This window comes from Myodes glareolus, chromosome 27 (assembly GCF_982192425.1).
Source record: "Myodes glareolus chromosome 27, mMyoGla1.1, whole genome shotgun sequence".
Lineage (NCBI taxonomy): Eukaryota > Metazoa > Chordata > Mammalia > Rodentia > Cricetidae > Myodes > Myodes glareolus.
In genome coordinates this window covers 40,931,176-40,950,962 of record NC_142052.1, presented here as the reverse complement: position 1 = coordinate 40,950,962, position 19,787 = coordinate 40,931,176, and the positions used below count along the sequence as shown (strand labels likewise).

Below are 19,787 nucleotides of genomic sequence, written 5' to 3'. Positions count from 1 at the left end.
TAAATACTCTTGTGCGTATAGCCAGGCAGCTATGAGTTCAAATTCATTTTTTCCTTTTGCTAGTTCAGGGATCATGGCTTCTCTTCTATAAATGTCAGTGGTTATACTTACCATTCCTGCCTCAAATTTCATCAATGATATAAAAATAGAATAACTAACATAATGTCTTGCATTGCCGAAAGTTAACAGACAGAAGTGGCTTTCTGTATGGTGGTTCAGGCTATGACGGAGATAGATATTTGTACACGGTAGAAAACGTGGCACATGAATACCAAAGCTTGTGTGCCTCGGTGCATTTCGGTCTATTCAAAGGCAATACTGTCACAAGGGCATCCTCTTGGCAGCTAGAAAGTTCCTTCCTGAACTGTGCCCTACTTCCTCACTAGCAGAGGTCCCCAGGGAATGGATAAAAAGGTGTTGACAACTGCCCGATGAATATCATGGGGACGGAATCCCCAGCATGTTCTCAGGAAGATGGAGATAGAGGCTAAGTTTGAATGGAGCTGAAGGATGAATGGGATGAACTAGGTTTGATCCCCAAAGCAAAGCAAGAAAAATATAAGTATTCTGTGTTTTTGCCACCCAACTTTATTACCTGCAAGGCGTGGATTGATTCAAATAGGATTGGAGACGCCGAGAAAGGTCCAGTTGACTGATCCCATTTCTGCCGGTAGTATTTATCTTTCATCGAACAGAATCACATGGCTCTCCTTCTTTTTCCTCTCACGTCAGGTTAAGTATAACATAGAGCAGAGAGATTCTTTCAGGCGGCCACAGCACTCTTAGAAATTGGTCCTCAGATGAAACCAGCCACCTCCCCCAAGTGCCTGGTTTTAGCCCAGTGAGAAATTTTATCATAACTGGTCCGTGGAAACTGTGTACCTGCTAACATTTTCACGTAACAAGAACTTCGTGTTTTCAATAAATTCGCAAGAAAAGAGAACAAAAAAAATCCATGTTTTGATATCTTTACTCTTTCGGCAATGTGTGACAAGAACATAGTTGTATTAAGAAGTCAGAAATAACACAGTAGCTATAGAGGATGTTCATATTTGCAAAATTTCAACAATTATCTTCTCTAGGCTCCCCCAAATTAGCATATTTGTTAATCAAATTAATTAAGAAGCTTTTCAAAATAAAAGCAATGTTTTAAATAAATATATTCTTTCATAACCATAGAACATCTAGTTCTGTTGGTGGTGATGAATGAACATTACATTTAAGAGGTTTATGAAGACATTAGGGTAAAATAATCTAGATATCATTATAAACGTACCCTTATTAGCCATTTCCTTCTTTGTGAGTTTTACTGTATGCGTTAAGATTATCCATGCATGCCATCGAATTAGTTACCCAACACATCATCATAAAGATGATGTCTGACTTACAGAATTCATGTCCCCTCAACATGACGAAAGGATATTGTTTGCACAATGTTTTTAAATTTAAATTTAGTACCCGATACTCAATCCAATCCTGGCCAAGCACGTGCATCTGCCCACTTCCAGCAAATGAATGCCACACTCCCGCCCTGCAAACCTGGAGATATCACATCTGATTCCATTACTGTCCCATCAACAGTCCCGTTACAACAGACACTGGGTGAGTTTCAGAGTACCGCCTGGTGGCTACCGATTCACTGTGGCCAGCTCTTCTCCCGAAGCCACATGCTTAGTAAACATCTACAGAGACTAAATCCTAAATTTGATTTTATTTACTAAATATTTGAAAGACTTTGCTGAACGAAGACGTGAATTTGTCTGTCCAGAATTCTGATTTGAAAATTGTTTTATCCGCTTTAATTTCTACTGTCGTTTTTAGGTCAATATTTAAGATCTATAAAAACACCCTTGCTTTGATGCGTTTGGCTTTCTTCAATAATAAGCTGTGCTAGAATCTCCAAATTAATTAAATGTCAACGACAGAGCTCAAACTAGCCATAGCGATGGGTTACACTAAGTGCTCAATATTATTTCAGATTATCAACTGTCTCCAGATCATAATGATAAAAGAATAACTTACTAAAACCAATAATGCGACAGAGAATATATTTTAACAGGACTTCTCTCTCTCTCTCTCTCTCTCTCTCTCTCTCTCTCTCGCACATGCGCACAGGCAGCCACACATAGGTATACACACACACACACACACGCGCGCGCACACACACACACGCACACGCACACACGCACGTGCACACGGGCAGCCACACATAGGTCTACGCACACAGCTCAGCGTTTACAACACTGTTACTAACAGTTTTAGCTTCGATAAATTAACTACAGGAAAATACTGGCACTGTGAAAATATATGTTTATGTACAGCACCCCACGGAGGGCATCATCTCTGTGAACATCTGAAGAATGTAAAAACAAAACGAAAAGGCAAGAAGGAGACAGCGGAGTCCTTGAGGTGCGCATGCGCACTGCCTCGGTCACAGCTTCCCGTTCTCCTCGCTGCTCTCCTTCTCTTCTATGGCTTCCAGGCTGCGCTTGCCCTTGGCCTCGGGGCCAGCGCCAGGGCCTTTACTCAGGCCGCAGGACAAACAGGCCAGCTGGATCTGCTTCATGTTCTCTATAGCCTCGTTCTTGGCATTCTTCAGCAGGTCTCCTTGTCCCTGCAGACAGGTGGACACAGAAAAGAAGAAGGTTAGGGACCGGACCGGGCTCGCGCAGCAACGCTGCTCCGCTTCTTAGGATGCTGACTAAGGATGCAAGAGACCCAGACCTCAGAGGCGCTTCTTTCTCCAGGGTTATAACCGCATTTATTTTCCGCCGTGGTTGAAGGAATTAGCTCTTGGGTTCTAGAACCTCAAACCTCACCTCCCTGCATACTTATCGGCTGCTCCTCGGGATTCCTGTAAGGGAGACTTTGTGTGGACGCACTGAGGCCCTTGAACCTTCCATATTATAGTCGGAGACTTTGCTCACCATTACAGTTCCTGCCTAGCCAGACCAAGATTTCTAGGAGAAGATGAGGAGAGATGTTCTTCCATAAAACTGAAAAACAAACTGGCTTGTCAGATTAAACAGCACAAAGCAAAGCATCCCGTGATGGAACCCACGCATGAATGCAGTCTTGTGCCTGCTGGGCTGGTTTTTAACAGATCGGGTTATCACTGCCAGCTCCTGTTGGTGTCTTGTGACCTACCCACATCCCTTCTGTGCACTTCTGCATACTAGGGGCAATGTTCCCGTCTGGTAACGAACGGACGTTTCTCCAGGCACCGCACGTCCATCAAAATAAAAAGCACAGAGAGATCTCTGGGATATGCTGGCTGCCATTTGCGTCAATGTGTTGGGAGAAAACAGGCCCTATAGTTTTATGCTCGACATGAGTTGTTATTACAGTGTTTAAGTGGATGCTCCGACATCGGCTCAGGGCCCGAAGGGCTACGGAAGTGTGCAGAAGAGGGAGTGTGTTTCTCTGGTGCACAGACCAAAGAGGAAGTAACCTCCTCCTTCTCCTCCCTTTCCCACAGCAGCTAGGCCAGCATGACCCTGGAATGGTAAGGGATGATACGGGAGGATGTGGGAGCAGTAATGACTGCCGGAACATTCTATAAACCTCGGGCTCACTCAGAGAGGGGACAATAGCCTATTAGACCAAGCAATTCACGATATAATGCAACCTTTCTTTAATGTTATGAATGTCATTTTCTTAAAGCGTATAGACTACCTGCTAAGAAAATGTCTTAGAATGTTTATTTTCTCAAAATCCATACAATCAGTCACTGATTCTAACTGTTGTAGAGACAGTTAGGTCCCCCCCTCACCTCTCATATGAACTGCCTGCCCTGTGAGTACTGTTTGTGTTAAAATGGACTGTCTTCAGTTGCCCAAACCACGGTCTAGGGTTTTAGAAGCAAGCTCAGAGGCTGTAGAGATGAAGTCTCCGTGTGAGGAAAAGGGAGTTTGAACGTGGTGAGCTTCCATGCAGGCCCAAGGTCACAGCCACCAAAGGGTAGAGATGGTCTAAAGTCTTGTCTTTCCCTCTAGGCCCCGTGCCCCTTCCCACACAGTCAGAGACGTATTCCCTGAGGGGAAAATATTCACAACATTTCTGGAACTGGATAATTCTCTTAACAGAAGGATGGATCGAAGCACCCCTGCCCCCAGACCCTGAATATTGAAGCCACTTATAAAACCGATAAAATGCAATTATTAGGTAAAGATAACAGAACACAGAAAGGGCCTGTTCTGTGCAGAGAATATTCTGTTCTGAGCAGAATCATTCAGTTGTCACACACTCCAGGTGACAGCTATTTTCATGAACCCCAGTTTACCTATTATAAAACAGCGCCAGAGGGACCACCTTTTCCAGAGTCACGTAGCCGCTCGGTGGTGGATCTACAGCTTGTTCAAGGGTCTGTGGTCGTCGCCACTACAAGGTATGGCCTCTTTCGAGTGCAAATCATACACTCTTTGATTCACACGGTCACACAGTGAAGCCACCTGTTCATTGTTAGCCAAGCCACAGCAGAGACAGAAGAACATGACTTCCCATGGGACACTAACAGAATCTACAGAAGGGACAAGGGGCCAGGGATGCAGGATACAGCGAGAAGACCCAGGCGCTGGCCCTGTCCGAGAGCCTCCCACCAAATGCACTGCAGACTTTGATTCCGTATGAAGGTACTGAGAATGACTTGGGGCCTTCCTCGCAGTGCTCGAAGATTGAAGGACCCAGGCTGAAAAGCTGTTTGCGATTTAATGACCACCAATAAACTGCTATAAAATGATCTGAAAAGCAGTTAAGCTCCCCTATGGCCACCATAAGTAACTTGCAACTCTCTTGCAACAGAGACTTGAGGGGCATACTTAAAATGCACCTGCAAGGGTCTGTTTTGCAAGGCTGTATATATCGCTAACGTTTTTTAAAACTGGAAAAAATCCCTCTATAAACACGCTTTATTAATGATGTGCCTACACGTGAGATCATTTCCAGTTTTACTTACAAACCTTTAGACTCAGACTTGAAATGATCGTCAAACATTTTTAAAGCAAGCTGGCATAGTTCACAGTCGTAAGAGAAAAATGAAGCACACGCAGCTATCGGTCTCGGTGGCACGGATGCCAAGCACACTCTCACGGACATTCCCACAGCAGGTTAAGACGCGCAGTTTAATCAGCCCACTGCCAGAGCATCAGTTCTGGGCAGTGGCATCCAAGCCTAAAGGCCAGTCTGTGCCAGCTCTGGTGAACAGAAGCCAGTCTCTCTAGAAAACAATGGCCATTCGGAGAAAACAGTTTGTACCAGTGGACAAGAACAGACCCACATCAGCTCCCGACAGCCCAGGCGATGACAGGCACTGGCAGAAGAAAACAAACGATTATTAAATGACTAACTATTGAAGGGGGGGAGTGAAAGTCTATGAAGATCTGACATAGGAAGTTTGGGTTTCATTGTTTCAAGAAGCTAGGATTTAGGGTTACTCTTCTGGGGCTCAAGGAACCACACACTGACTTTTTCCCTTTGGATCTTCCCATGTGAGACACCGAAGCCAGAAGAGAAATTCAGTTTCTTATTCTAGAAAATTGTACAGAACTGATGTGTCTTGCTAAGGACCCCCATTCAGGCAAGTCTCCTAGGTGATTCTCCCTTTTAGGGCTCAACAATTTCCCCTAACCAGCTGGCCCTTTCTCCACCCTGTCACAAACACCAACCCACTCAGACCAGATCTCCTTCCTTCCAACATCTCTGTCCTTGGAGCATCTCCCCCAAACTGTCCTCAGGCAAAAGAGTCTTGTAGAGTACATAGTTAAGGCACAACCAATAAGGCATTTAAAAGAATGTTTTGATTCTATTCTCAAAAGCCAGACAGGGCTTTTAGAGAAAGAAGAGAAAGTGAAGTCCAGAGAATTTATTTTCCTAGTGTCTTATAAATCGAAATGCTTCCTGTTACACTAAAATTAGCTGGGATTGTCACGGCATAGGATGCAAAATTAAGGCACCGTTCGACCACAGAATGCTCAACTTGGAAGAAATGTCAAGCTGCCACTCCTTTTTCTGTAGAAAGGTGGTGAGAATTCGCAGCTCAGAGGGAGGAAGGAAGCCGCTTTAGTCCAAAGGAGCGTAAGAGCAGCGTGGGGTACTCCAGCATGCTGCCGCTGACGGGGCACAGAGAACAGTTGTGAGAGGCGCTCACATCTCACCTTCATGCCTATTTGGCTTCTGAATATAAGGTTGCATAGCAAGTCCAACATCCCAAGAAAGTCACAGTTAGAAACATGGGCAATCCTAACAGATCATGATAAGAAGTTGAAGCTAAAAACCAATGACAGGTAATGCATATCGAGAAACAAAATTAAACATTCCTTGTCAAGTACCTTTAACTATACTAATTGCAATTCAAGTACATTGCCTATAAACAAGGAAATACCCAGCATGATTTGGACTGTAGACACGGCTACTGTATCACAACATTTCCACTTTGAGTGATTGTAACAATGTTAGTCCTTAGGATGTCTTCCTGCTCTCTCTTATACACCAATATAAACTTGGGATTCATAAAGCTGATGAGTGTCAGTAAAAATTCTATCAGGACAATATATAGTAGCCAATAGGACTTGAAAACTGAGTATACAAAGCATGACATGATGTGTCTTGAATCTCATGATACTGCATGTATCAAGGTAACCAGAATTCTAACTACAAATCATCAGCTAGTCTGTGTTTTGTAGTCTATCAGAAGATACTTAAGAATCTTGTTTTTCCTACTTCTCTTACCAAAAATTCAGTCTCCCCCAATGCTTGAGGATTCGTTTTAGCTGTAATCTGGCAGCGTCGCTATCGGGAGGCATGCGTGGCTCGCTCACGCCCACCTTTCCCATGAACTGCACCTCCCTGGTGGTGCCAGTTCACGAGCGCCAAGGAAGAGAGGGTGTCCAGTGCCTCTGCCACGTGGGAAGGCAATGTGCGTGCTGTCCCAGAGTGCACCACAAATATGTAAAGCAGCTAACTGGAACTCTGGGGATTGAAAGAGCCTTCCACGTATACAGCCACGCACGTAAACAATGGCGCTCACCTCTGAGCTGTGTGGGTTTAGGACTGAAATGGTTGTGCTGTGCAATTATTACCTCCCCATATTCTAGCTCTCATATTCCTTCTGCCCAATATTTCCCAGTGTCCTTTGAGCCTTAGCCTATCATATTTAGGGCTGAATCCTCAGCAACCCTTTATTCTCAGTGTCTTGGATAGCAGCAGTCTCCATATTTATTATCATTCGCGGAAAAGAGCAGACTCTCTGGTTAGGGCTGAATGCACAAGGATGACCCCAGTTAAGAATCTCAGCAATAGTGGAGAGGGTGCCTGAGCTGGCCTTCCCCTGCGATCAGATTGATGACTACCTTAATTGTCATCATAGAACCTTCATCCAGGAACTGATGGAAGTAGATACAGGGATTCACAGCTCAGCACTGGGCCAAACTCCCAGAGTCCAGTCAGAGGGAGGAAGAAGCAATAATACGAACAAAGGGGTCAAGACCATGATGGGCAAACCCACAGAAACAGCTGATGCAAGCTAGTGGGAGCTCACTGACTCTGGACTGACGGCTGGGGAAGGTGCAAAGGACCAAACTTGGCCCTCTGAATGTGGGTGACAGTTGTATGGCTCGGGCAGTTTGTGTGGCCACTGATGTGGGACCAGGATTTATCCCTCGTGCATGCATGAACTGGATTTTTGGAACACATCAATTTTAATCTCAGCTAATTATAGGAAACTGAAATATAGAAACTCACCAATCAGGAATTTGTTAGGGGAAACTGCTGATCTTAAAGGAAGAGATGTCAGGGGTCAAGAGCCAATGTCAGGGATCAAGAGTTGGCTTAGTGATTAAGAGTACTTGTTGGCTTTGCAGAAGAGCTGGTTTCAGTTCCCAGCACCCACAGAGAGCTAACAACCATTTCTAATCCCAGCTCTAGGAGAGAGGTCCAACCCTGTCTTCTAGCCTCTCTATGAACATGGCACACAGACCTAGGTACAGGCAAAACCCTCCAAACATGAAATAAAAATAGTTCTTAGAAAAAGCTGCCATCATGAACCCTGATAGATCAGTTCCAAAGAGATCATTAAAGAATTTGATTCGTGACTGACATTAGCTAACGACTCGGAATGGATTGCTATTAAGGCGAGGGTTCATCGCTAATTATCAGACGTGATTTCCCCTTGCAGCAGCCAGAAGCCCAAATTACCTCCTCCCACTCGTGCGAGTGGATCGTCAAAGATGGCAGCTAACACAGTTTGAGAGAAGCCAGAACCCCAGGACTGATGAACCTTGAAGCTTGAAAGCAGTTTGGCAGCGACACACAGGATTTGGGGAGGACTGGGAATGAAATGTTCCCAAAAGCGAAGCCAGGATTTCAACACTTCTTTATCTTGGAAAAGACACACACTGTTTTCAAGACGCACCTGCACTAATGTGGAAGATTTCCTCGGATTCCCCAGGATGAGCCAGCCCTCTCAGCCCCCGATAGCCGATTGTCTTGTCGCTTCAAGGCTGTAGAATTGTGCAACGCACGGAAGGGTTGCTTGCTCATGGAATAAACATCTTGAAGTGGCCATTTCTTTTCAAACAGAGGAGAAAGTCTAAATGAACCCAAGCCGTCCGTCCGCAGAAGTCGTCGATGGCGAGCTTCTTCATCTGAGACAGAAATGTTATCCTTCTGTAGGTTTCCTGCCGCGGGCCCCTTCAAGGGTGCAGCGTTTGGAAGGCCATCTGTCTGCCACGGGCAAAGATTGCAAGCCTAATCCACTTACAGAAAATGTCAACAAAATTGCTTCAACGCCAGTGAGCTGAATAATGGAAAACCTTGAGCTAAAGATTTTCACATTGAAAACTGTGACTCTGAAAAAGCCCTAGGGATGCCGGGGCCCCTAAGGAGCCGTGTCCTGAGAATCCCCGCCACCATTCTCACAAAGGGACCACTGGAATGGATCATGACAATTGGAAGCAAACTCAGCTTGTTGGCTCCCTGCTCCCTCTTCTGCCTCACACGCTATGTCCTTCACCTCTTTATGAACAGACATTAGAAAAGGCAGGAGATTGATGTTTACCTCTGCTGAGGTGCTAATGTAATTAACTGCATTCCAAATAACAAGGCCTTAACAAATACGCATCATTTAGAAGTGCCAATATCTCCGGTGACTTTCCACTGCCAAAAAGATGACCTTGAAATCTGACATCACAAGACGACCTGAAGAGACCAGCACTGTAGAAGATTTCCCTCCAGCAACTTGGACCATTTTCCTCTCCGAGGACTCAGTTAAAATACCTTGAAAGATCTAATATGCGCCAAAGGCCAGAGCAGACCAAAGCTGGGGCAGTCCTCACCAATATTAGAAGAGTATATTTCAGTATCACCATCCCTGATTTCAAGCTCTGCTAGAGAGGTGTAGTAATAATAAAAAAGCAATGGCATAAAAACAAACAGGTGGATCAATGGATTCAAATTGAAGACCCAGACATAAATCCCCACACCTGTGGACACCTGGTTTTAGATTTAAAAGAAAGTCAAGATTATACAATGGAGAAGAGAAAACATCTTCAACAAATGAAGCTGGTCTAACTGAATGTCAGCATGTAGAAGAATGCAAATAGATCCATATCTGTCACCATGTACAATAGTCAAGTCCACGAGGATCAAAGACCCCAGCATAGTCCAGATAATCTGATAGAAGAGAAAGTAGGAAATACCCATTGGCACCGGAAACAACTTCCTGAACAGGAACCTATAGGGCAGACACTAAGATCAACACTTAATAATGGCACCTTACGAAACTGAAGTTTCTGTATGGCAAGGGACACCGCCAATAGGGTAAAATGACAGCCTGTAGAATAGGAAAAGATCTTCACCAATCCCACATCCAACAGAGGGCTGATTTCCCAATTATATAGAGAACTCAAGAAACTAGACATCAACAAAACAAATAATCCAATAAAAAATAGAGTATAGATCTAAACAGAGAATTCTCAACCAAAGACTCTCAAATGGCCGAGAAACACTTAAGGAGCTGTTCAACGTCCTTATCTGCCAGGGAAGTTAAAATAAAAATGACTCTGAGATTCCATCTTATACCTCTTTGAATGGCTAGGATAAAAATCACAAGTGACAGCTCATGCTGGTGAGGATGTGGAGCAAGGAGAATACTCCTCCATTGCTGGTGGGAGAGTAAACGTGTACAGTCAGCATGGCAGTTCCTCAGAAAACTAGGAACCAGTCTACCTCAAGACCAAATTATACTGCTCTTGGTCATCTATCCAAAGGATGCTCAATTACACCACCAGGACGCTTGCTCAACTATGTGCAAGGCAGCTTTATTTGTCATAGCCAGAGCCTGGAAACAACCTAGATACCCCTTCAAGAAGAATGGATAAAGAAAATGTGGTCCATTTACACAATGGAGCGTTACTCAACTGTTAAAAACAAGGTCACCGGGAAGTCTGAAGGCAAATGAATGGAAGTAGAAGAAAAACCATCCCGAGTGAGGTAACTCAGACCGAGAAAGACAAACATGGCGGGTACTCAGCCCTAAGTGAATATTAACTGCAAAATAAAGGACAACTATGCACAGCGCAAAGACCCAGAGAGACCAGGTAACAGGAAGGATTCCGAGGCCACGCCTGGGTCTCCCTGGGGAGGGGAAATAGAAGAGGTTTCCTGAGTGGACTGAGGGCAGGTGGGGAAGGGGACTTGAATGACCAGGTTGTGGCGGGATGAAGGGGGAGAATACTGAAAGAGATGACTGGAAACGGGGGGGGGGGGGACATTTTAGGTCAGGTGAAAGCCTAGGGCAAGGGAATCCCTCAGGAATCAACAAGGATGATCCCAGCTAAGACCCCTAGCAACAGTGGATGCGTAGCCTGAACTGGCCATCTCCTGACTACGTAAACCTTCAAGTGGAGGGAGTGGAAAGCCAGCCCAGGCACAGAATCTTCCACATACAGCCTGTCCTGCCTATGAAATGTGCTGGGGGTAAGGGTGGCCTAGAGATTGGGGGAGTGCCCAACCAATCTAGCCTAAAACACGTGCCAGGAGAGTAAGTCCACCTGTGTCTGTGCCTGGAGCACCAGGACCCACAGGCTGGATGACCCAGAGACCTAGGGTAGAACCAAACAAGACTAATGAGGCTGAAAGACACTCTGCTACGCTCATCAATTGATGCCCAGTTCAGTCGTCATCAGAGATACTTCATTTAGCAGCTGATGGAAACAGATGCAGACTCACAGCCAAATGTTAGCCCGAGCACAGGGAATCCTGTTGAGGAAGGGGAAGAAGGATTGGAGGAGCCACGGGAGTAAAGGATATCGCAAGAGAACCCACAGACTCGACCAACCTGGGCTCATAGGGGCTCACAGAGACTGAACCAACAACCAAGGAATCTATACTGGACTGCCGTGTGTTTAAGTATACTGAACGTGAGCACATGGGGCCCGGGCCTGTTCCCGGAGCTGGTAGGCATGCATTCCTGCTGGCCTGAGTCCCGGTTCTGTATCAATTGGAGGGAACCGTGACCAGGAGAACTTGTCTGAGGGATGATGGCGATATACTGTCTACCCGGTGAGCGAGGCCTGTGCAGTTCTTGGTGCGTGTTTTGTGTCTTCCTAATGACCAAGCTGTCATGGCCAACTTGGCTTCCCTATCCATGGCTGGCTGGAGACCTGGTCTGTGTTATGAGTGTTTGTTCTGCTGTCTCAAATCCACCAGAGCTTTGGGCTAAACACCGAACCGATAGCGACCCAAGGAAAGGCCTGTGCCCATCCTCCATAATGTGAGACCCACTCAGGTCACAGATTTCACACTCCAACTGCGCTCAACACAAACTGGTATCACAGTCTGTGTCTGTTGAAAGTTGTCAACCCTACCCAAGCCTATCCAAACGTGGGAAGTCCAGTAGCTCTCCTTTCCAGTTGCTCATTCAGGGTCAGGCTGGTTTGACAACTCGTCTACCCCGCCTTGTGTTTATACCACTCTGCCTTTCTCTATACAAACACGATGTTTCTAACTGGTGTGGGACAATTCTGTATTTTGTCAATTGTGTTTTAAATAAACGCTGTTTGGCCAGTAGCCAAACAGGAAGTTATAAGAATTAATAAGAAGCCTGAGCTAATGGACCAATCAGTTTATGATTGATGTAGACCTCTGTGTGATTTCTTTGGGACTTAACGACTGTGGGAACCGGGCAGGACAGGAAACCCCGACAGCATTTTACTAACTAGTACTGAAGAGTAGATCTCTATATTCATTCAGTGCTGACATCTGCTCTACAGCACCCACTGAACCAGCCTAAGAGTCCCGCAAGGACTTTCGCACTGTTATTTTTAAAACCCAGAGCCCAAATCGAAGTTCACGTATTACTTTGAAGGGAATGTCTTCATCCTGTGGACTCGGCAAAAGCAGAAGGGCCAGACACAGTCACGGGAAACAGCAAGGTCACAGCTGAGCGCTCTCTCTGAGAGGACCTATGGCTCCCCGGCCTCGCTCCTGCTGACTCTCTGGAACGCTACTGCCAGCTTGTGTGTAGGTGTCAAAACATTTCTCCCAAACGTCAAACACCGTCATTCTTACCTATTTTATTTTTAAATCAACTATATAAATATATATACCTGGAGGGAAAAAACCCACCATGCATTCATAAAACCTACTCAGTTTCGTGTTGTGCCAATGCCTCCCTAATCCTTCTTTCTATCTGGGCCTCGGATTTCTTCCCAGAATAGACGACTGTGAACACGGAGTCAGCAGCAAGCACCGGGGAGGGCTGCTCGCGCTCCACTCTTTAATACGACAGCAGCTGATACTCCTTAGAACTTGGGCATTTGGACTAAGGAAACAAAGCAAAAGATGAGAGAAGCCTTCAGTGACCCCTGCTGAAAATCGGGAACTCTTTCTGACAAGACCCGATGATATTTTCTGGAGCCATGGGTCAACAAGCAACAAAGCAACCCTGACCTCATCTTCCCCCGCTTCAGCATGCTTGTGAGCACCGATGCTAAGGATGTTTGAAAGAGTCATATGAAGCCGTACGATTTTATATTTACCTAAAGCTACACATAATATGCGTGAGTGTTTGCATATGTAGTTTATGTATATATGCAAATATATATGCTTATAGTTTAAATGAAGTTATGTCACTTGGGGCAGGGGGCTCCCCTCAAGAGCCACAGACTCTCTAATAAAACTCCAGTACCGAACATGAGAATCCTCCTTTCGAGTGTTTGCCCAGGCAATCCAAGAAACAAAGCAATATCAACCGTAGCTATTGCTCTTGCACCTCCCAGAAGACCCTGTTGCTGAAGAAACCACAGACTTTTGACACAGGATTCAGAGGAAGTAAGCTGAATGCGACAGAAAGTCCCTCCGTGAGGACTAGCCTTCGCAGGCTTAAAAAGTGCTGTAAGCTGCCAAGGGGGGAAAGAATCTCACAGTCCTACCCAACTGTGGTGCCTGTGAATCACAATGATCAGCACAGCAAGACATCCAGAAAGGGGCAACCAGCGGTATGGTTGTCTTAGCTGTCACCAACAGCTATTTAATTGAGCCTGAGGCCTCCTCAAGTAGGAGGGAAGTCAGGTCTGGCTTTAAATCTAGCCAACCACCCTTGGCTGGGAAGGTCACAGAGGTCACACAGATTTCAAAACAGAACCTACTATGGCTGCTTTCCTAAACCAATACAAGGCCAAAGTGCATTCTAAACACTTCTTCTACCCACAGTTAAGGGCACCTCTCAGCCCTCATCCATGAACACTCTTTTCTCAGCAGACAGAGACCATTACCAAAAGTCACAGCTAGTCGAAATGCAGCGAAGAGCCGACTGTGGAGTAGCTGACTCCAATGGAAACATCTATAACATATCTCCTATATGAAGGCTCGGGGGACATGGGGGAACGGGGGCAGAAAGATTGTAAGAGGCAGAAAGCCGGAAAGTTTGCCACAAGACTGTGTCTTCTGAATTCAGCTGGGAAGAGACGCTCGTGAAATTTCAGCTGTATGGCTGCCTAAACAAGACCTAAACAATTGCAACAGCAGTTGAAAGCCCAGGGTAGGATGCCCCACCCCTAGATAAAGAGCTGCCCTCAATTAACGACTGATGAGAGAGAGGGAGGGAGAGAGGGAGAGAGGGAGGAAGGGAGGGAGGGAGGGAGGGAGGAAGAGAGAGAGAGAGAGAGAGAGAGAGAGAGAGAGAATTAGTCTTCTTTGGAGATGAGTCCCCTAAATAGCCATTCAATCTCAAGTCAACAATACCACACAGATGCAGCAGGTTGCATTTATAGATTTAGTTGCACGAAAATCTGAATCTGTATGCAAAAATGATAATTAAAAAATAAGAGTCATGAATTTGAGAGGGAATATGTGGGTTAATACGGGAGGCACTGGACGGCGGAGAAGAGGGAAAATCATGTAATTCCATTTTAATTAAAAAAAATTGACAACACAAACTGGCCTTGAACTGGGACAGAACTGTGTTCTGTGAGCAGAGCTTCTCTGAACACAGGTGGCCAAATCAGTAATTGACCAGTGACCTAGGAGACAGCCTCACACCAGGCAGGAATTAGAAAAACCAACCTGATTAACCCTTTCAGAGACTGGAAGTGGGACATCCTAAGAGCTGTAGCCAGCTGTCGAGTGACGGAGAAAATCAAAGGAAAGAGAGAAGCGTGGAGCTGAGCCCTTTCAAGACTAGAGACCCAAAGAAGGATGCACTGGCTTCCCCTCCCAAAGGAGAGGAAGAGAGCAGGTCCAGGTCTCCAGGCTCCACCCAGGAGATGGGCTCTGTGCAGCACCACAGCGGCCATCTAAACAAGCCACGTTCTGTGCTCCCACAACGCAAGCAAAACGTGTTAGGAGGGAAGAGAAAAACCGGTTGCCTTTTTTGCTCACACCCCCTGCCTAGTCTATAACATAGGGAAGGTATGCTTTAAATTCTGCTGCTGTCATGACCTGTGGCTTGCTAGCGCCTTGGAGAGAAAAGCCACATTCTGAACAGGATGGAAAGCGTTTCGGAACGGGCTAAGGGACCTTAGGAACGACATTAGCTCTGCTTTTCTGGGAAACGTGGGGTTTAATGAAAGCTTCAGTTTATTAACTAGAGCTCAGTTTACATGTGCTGTGTTAAAATACACTGAATTGTGTGAAATAGAAAAGACTACCAGACAGAGAAGGCGATGAGGAAGTAATTAAGTGGGAAAGAACAGAACCCTGTGGGAACACCCAGCAAGGACACCTGACTGGGCGTGGAGCGAAGGGAGAAGGGAGCTGCCGATTCTGAGGGTATTTGTGACAGTTGAAGCTGAGGGGAGGAGGGTGGAGGACAGGGTGGACTTCTCGGGAGTACAAATACAAGACGCGTGTGCTCGCACACTTGCACGTGTGCGCATTCTGCAGGAGTGTCTATCAAGTATCTGGTTAAACCGGCACCAGGCGAACCCGATGGATTCTCTAGTCTCCCCCGTGCTGGGATTATCAGTGCCCACAGCTGGGCCTGGCTTTTTACAGCTCTCACACACTTTCCTGGCTGAGAATCTCCCCAGCTCCAAGACACACTCTTGAGGCTCTGAGGACAGCCGGATCACATTCCTATGGCCTGGACAAACGGGATCAGGGTTCGGTGCAGCTAGGGTAGAGCCTGGAAGAGATGCCAAAGGAGGGAACCGGAAGGGAGGGGGAGGCGGGCCACAGGCTTGGCCAGAGGCTCTGGGATCTGTAGGGAGGGCTGGAAGAGTCAGTGGTCATGGCCACTTTGATGTCTAGAAAAGTTAGCCCATCTGCCATGCTATAAAAGAGGCAGGAACATATAAGAAAGAGGAGGGTTAACAAATACATAATAAAGAAAGACAACCCACAATGGTGGGGGCTAAAAGCAGAGACTGATCTTATAGGGATGACCAGGAGACTGGTCCAACATGTTGAACCTGGATCAGAAAAAGATCTCCCTCCAGAAATCCCAGTTTCCTGCCTGGGATAATTCAGGGTTCGTTAGTTCATCCAGGTAGGAATGTCACGAGGCGGAGTGGGAATTTTGCTGGAATCTATTGGGTGGGGAGGGGACTATGGAGTGTGTGGGAGTGAGTGGGCATCCAAGGATAAGCAGGGAGACAGCACAGCAACAGAAACATGTGAGAGAGAGAGAGAGAGAGAGAGAGAGAGAGAGAGAGAGAGGGAGAGGGAGAGGGAGAGAGGGAGAGAGGAAGAGAGAGAGAGAGGGAGAGAGAGAGAGGGAGAGAGAGAGAGAGGAAGAGAGAGAGAGAGAGGAAGAGAGAGAGAGAGGAAGAGAGAGAAAGAGAGAGAGAGGAAGAGAGAGGGGGAAGAGAGAGAGAGAGAGGAAGAGAGAGAGAGAGAGGAAGAGAGAGAAAGAGAGAGAGAGGAAGAGAGAGGGGGAAGAGAGAGAGAGAGAGGAAGAGAGAGAGAGAGAGGGAGGGAGGGAGAGGGAGAGAGAGGGAGAGAGAGAGAGGAAGAGAGAGAGAGAGGAAGAGAGAGAGAGAAAGAGAGAGAGAGAGAGCAAAGAGGGGGGTCGAGAACCCACCTCCAACCCAGAGAAACACCAGCCTGTAACGGGAGGCCAGAGTGACGGAGACCTGCAAAGGCTTCTGGGAGAAGAGCCTGAGATGCGGTGCGCTAAGGAGACGCGAGCCCTGGACCGCAATGAGAACAAGGGCGATGCTCCTGAGAGTCAAGGAAGAGAAAAGCCATGAGGTCTTCACGGTATTTCACCAGGAGGTTCTGGTGACCTTGGAGAGAATGATTTAATGGAGTGTCGGGGGAGAAAACAGATAAACGTTGGCGGAGGATGAGTGGGAGGTAAGGAGGTGGGTGCAGCGCGCGGAAACAACTTCGTTAAGAAGTTTGGACGTGGGCGAGGACGGAGAGGAAGAGCGCTGGAAGGGCCAAATTCATTTCTAAGAGCTTTTTATATGTATAAGAAACGCACGTATAAATTCAGTTAAGCTGAACAATGAATAACCAAACAATGAACTGTGGGAGAAAAAAGGCAAAATGTGTGAAACGGAAGAGAGACAAGTCTCAGCTTGAATGTCATTTCTCGAGCTTGACGGATCCCCAGCATCCCAACGTTTGTTTTCTCCTTATTTCAGAGACCCGTATTTGTGTGAAGTGGAAAATCTAATCAAGACGTAAAAATATGAGTCACGTTTATTCGCGTCCACATCGGTCTACCCAAAGTTAAAAATGGAGATTTGCTACGCTCCAATGCACATCTCGCGTTGTACAATGGGAAATTCTCAAATCGTCCAGCAGGGGACACCCCTGCTTTGGGCTTGAGTAGAAAGAGTGCATCCATCAGCACATCACTTATGCTCCAGGGGTGAGAAGCATCCTTGGGAAGCCATTCGCTTCATTCTACTCCATTGTAGAGCTGCAAACAAATTTTGATAGCTTCCAAAGTCATCAAACACACTGTTATGTCACTAACCTACAGAAGTCAATATTGCCCTTCTAAGTGAACCCGCCATTCACAGATTTCAGGTGGAAAGGAATCTTAGAGAACCCTGAAACTGCACGCATGCGCACGCGCAACTTTTTCCATAACAGTAGTTAAAAGCCAGTTTTCTCATCCGCCAGTCAGCTCAGGAAATGGTTCCATGTTGGTCACTTGCTCGTAGCACAAAATGAAGGTTAGCGAGCCAGGTTTATATGCCAAGGGCGCGAACAAGGCCAGCGCACAGTAGCGATGCCGAGGGCCTTTAGAACTGGGCACTCACAATGCCACTTGGACCACGGAGGACCAGAATGAGAGTTTCATTTCATTTTAATGAGGTACTGCACATTTTACGAGGCGCTTGTGGCTAGCACTTCTGTGGGACAGCAGAGAGAGCTGGTGCCAGCGCCCAGCGATATTGTGAATGAAGCCCCATCGTTTTTGTCTCCGCCTCTTTCCTGTTGGCAACCGCCACAGCTACAACTGGATAGCCAACCGTGCGTCACACTGATAGCCGGCGTCTCCCACAAGAACATAAAGCCACCGCACGCACGGTAGCTGCTTCTGTCCTGGCTGTCGTGGCGGCATCCCAGCAGTTAGCCCAGGGTCGTTCCCAAAGCAAGGCTCTGCAGCCTTTGTTGAGGGGGACACTTAATGCATCTTCCGCTCAGCCTGGAGTTTTTCACTCACTTCCAATCTCATTTTCCAACTTCGCAATTCCCGCCCAGAATGGCTGGCTCCTTCAAGACTTGGCCTATGTGTTTATAACTAATAACGCTGTCCCTTGCCCGTTGCCTGGGCATTTTGCAGGATAACCTTTTGACGAATAATACTAAGGGCTGTTGGCAATGTCAACACTGGGTGAAGTAATAACCGGCATACCTTGAAGAACACAGGAGCCTGCAGTGTAAGCAACATCAGGAAGACAAGCACAGGGGATCCTTCTAACGACTCCACCATCCTGTCTGCTCACATTGAAATCAGGTCGCATGCCAAAGCATCCTCTTTCACATAACAATGCATTCAAATTAACTTACATTTTTTTAATCCCAAGATCCAGTTAACATGATGGAGTTTTAATTTTTGGCCTGATGGTTTAGATCAATAAAATTAATCTTGTCTTTGTCCTTGCTCCTCCTGGATCACCATCTTAATATGCAAATGTTGCCATAGCAAAGGGTCATGGATAGGATGGCTTAGACAGCATCATAGCATCATCTCAGAATTCTGAGGACTTAAAGTCCTGCATCAGGATGCCTGAGTCTCTCTCTTTTGCCTACAAATCTCACCTGGTTTCTCCTCGCACTGCCTTATACGCCTCTATAAGGCGGTAAGTATTCCAGGGGCCAGCCTGTTCAGATTGCTTCTTAGGAGGACACAGGACATACTATATTTGGGGGCCCACTTTATGACCTCAGGGCAATTTAACTACCTCTTTATGGGTCCTAAAAACCAGTTACAATCTGAGATACTTGGAAATGGAATACTACAACATAGGAATCTTGGGTGACAGCACCAGCCAAAGGCATCCTTTCCTTCTCCTCTAACCAAATATTAACTTACTATCTATGTTCAACTACACCCGACTCCTTTGTGTCTAAAGCACAATTGCCTATTTAACTGTGAAGAGCGAGCCCCCCGGCCCCTCTGAACATGGCATTTACTCTCTGCGTACGCATGCCTCTGAGCTGAGGGGCTCCATCTGACCCCACAGTGCAGCGTTTCCAGTGGGAACACTGGTCTGCTTTGTCGCACGCCGGGTTGGAAACGGCCAGGTAGCAGGTGGAAAACCTTGTCAGGCTAGATCAAAGCTCCCAGAACCAGACGGCTGGGGGCTCAATTCTGGTCCGGCCATCACGACTGGATGAAAATGACGATGGCATTGGTATGAAAGGGTTAATTCTCGATGTGCAGGAGAGAAGAAGCAGGGAGGATGACCAGTTTGGAGTCTAAGGGAACTCTAGGAAAGGGTGCATCTCCTCTAACCACCTTCGTGTATTTATGCGTGCTATGTATGGGGAGCGCCGGATAAATATATAAAGAGTAACACTGATAAAGATGCTGATAATTCACAAAGGGGGAAGACATCCACAGAAACAAGTCACCAGGCATTTCAAAAGATGATGTGAAAACCTTTGACATTCTCTTATATTATTAATAATGGGATCTTACTGTAAAAGTCAAAAATCTGAAGAGAATCAGAGTGCCCTTCTCGACCCTCTGACGAGCAGCCAATGGCAACAGCTTCTAAAATCTCGTTCCGCCAGGGCAATTCCTTACATTGTTATAGGTTTATATCCACATAAGTCAATTCAACAAACACATCGTGAAGACATACTCCCTCATTCCTCTGTCTGTG

At 46.4% G+C, this 19,787-nt stretch overlaps 1 protein-coding gene across 1 annotated transcript in view; it reads right to left on the bottom strand.

Moving 5' to 3' along the window:
- Positions 1-952: 952 nt before the first annotated feature.
- Plcl1 (phospholipase C like 1 (inactive)) overlaps positions 953-19,787 on the bottom strand; it is a 302,997-nt gene continuing 284,162 nt past the window's right edge. Inside the window, exon 6 of the mRNA XM_085684191.2 lies at positions 953-2,614. Coding sequence (XP_085540317.2) covers positions 2,432-2,614 — 183 coding nt within the window. The 3' untranslated portion in view covers positions 953-2,431. The remainder of the gene's footprint in view (positions 2,615-19,787) is intronic.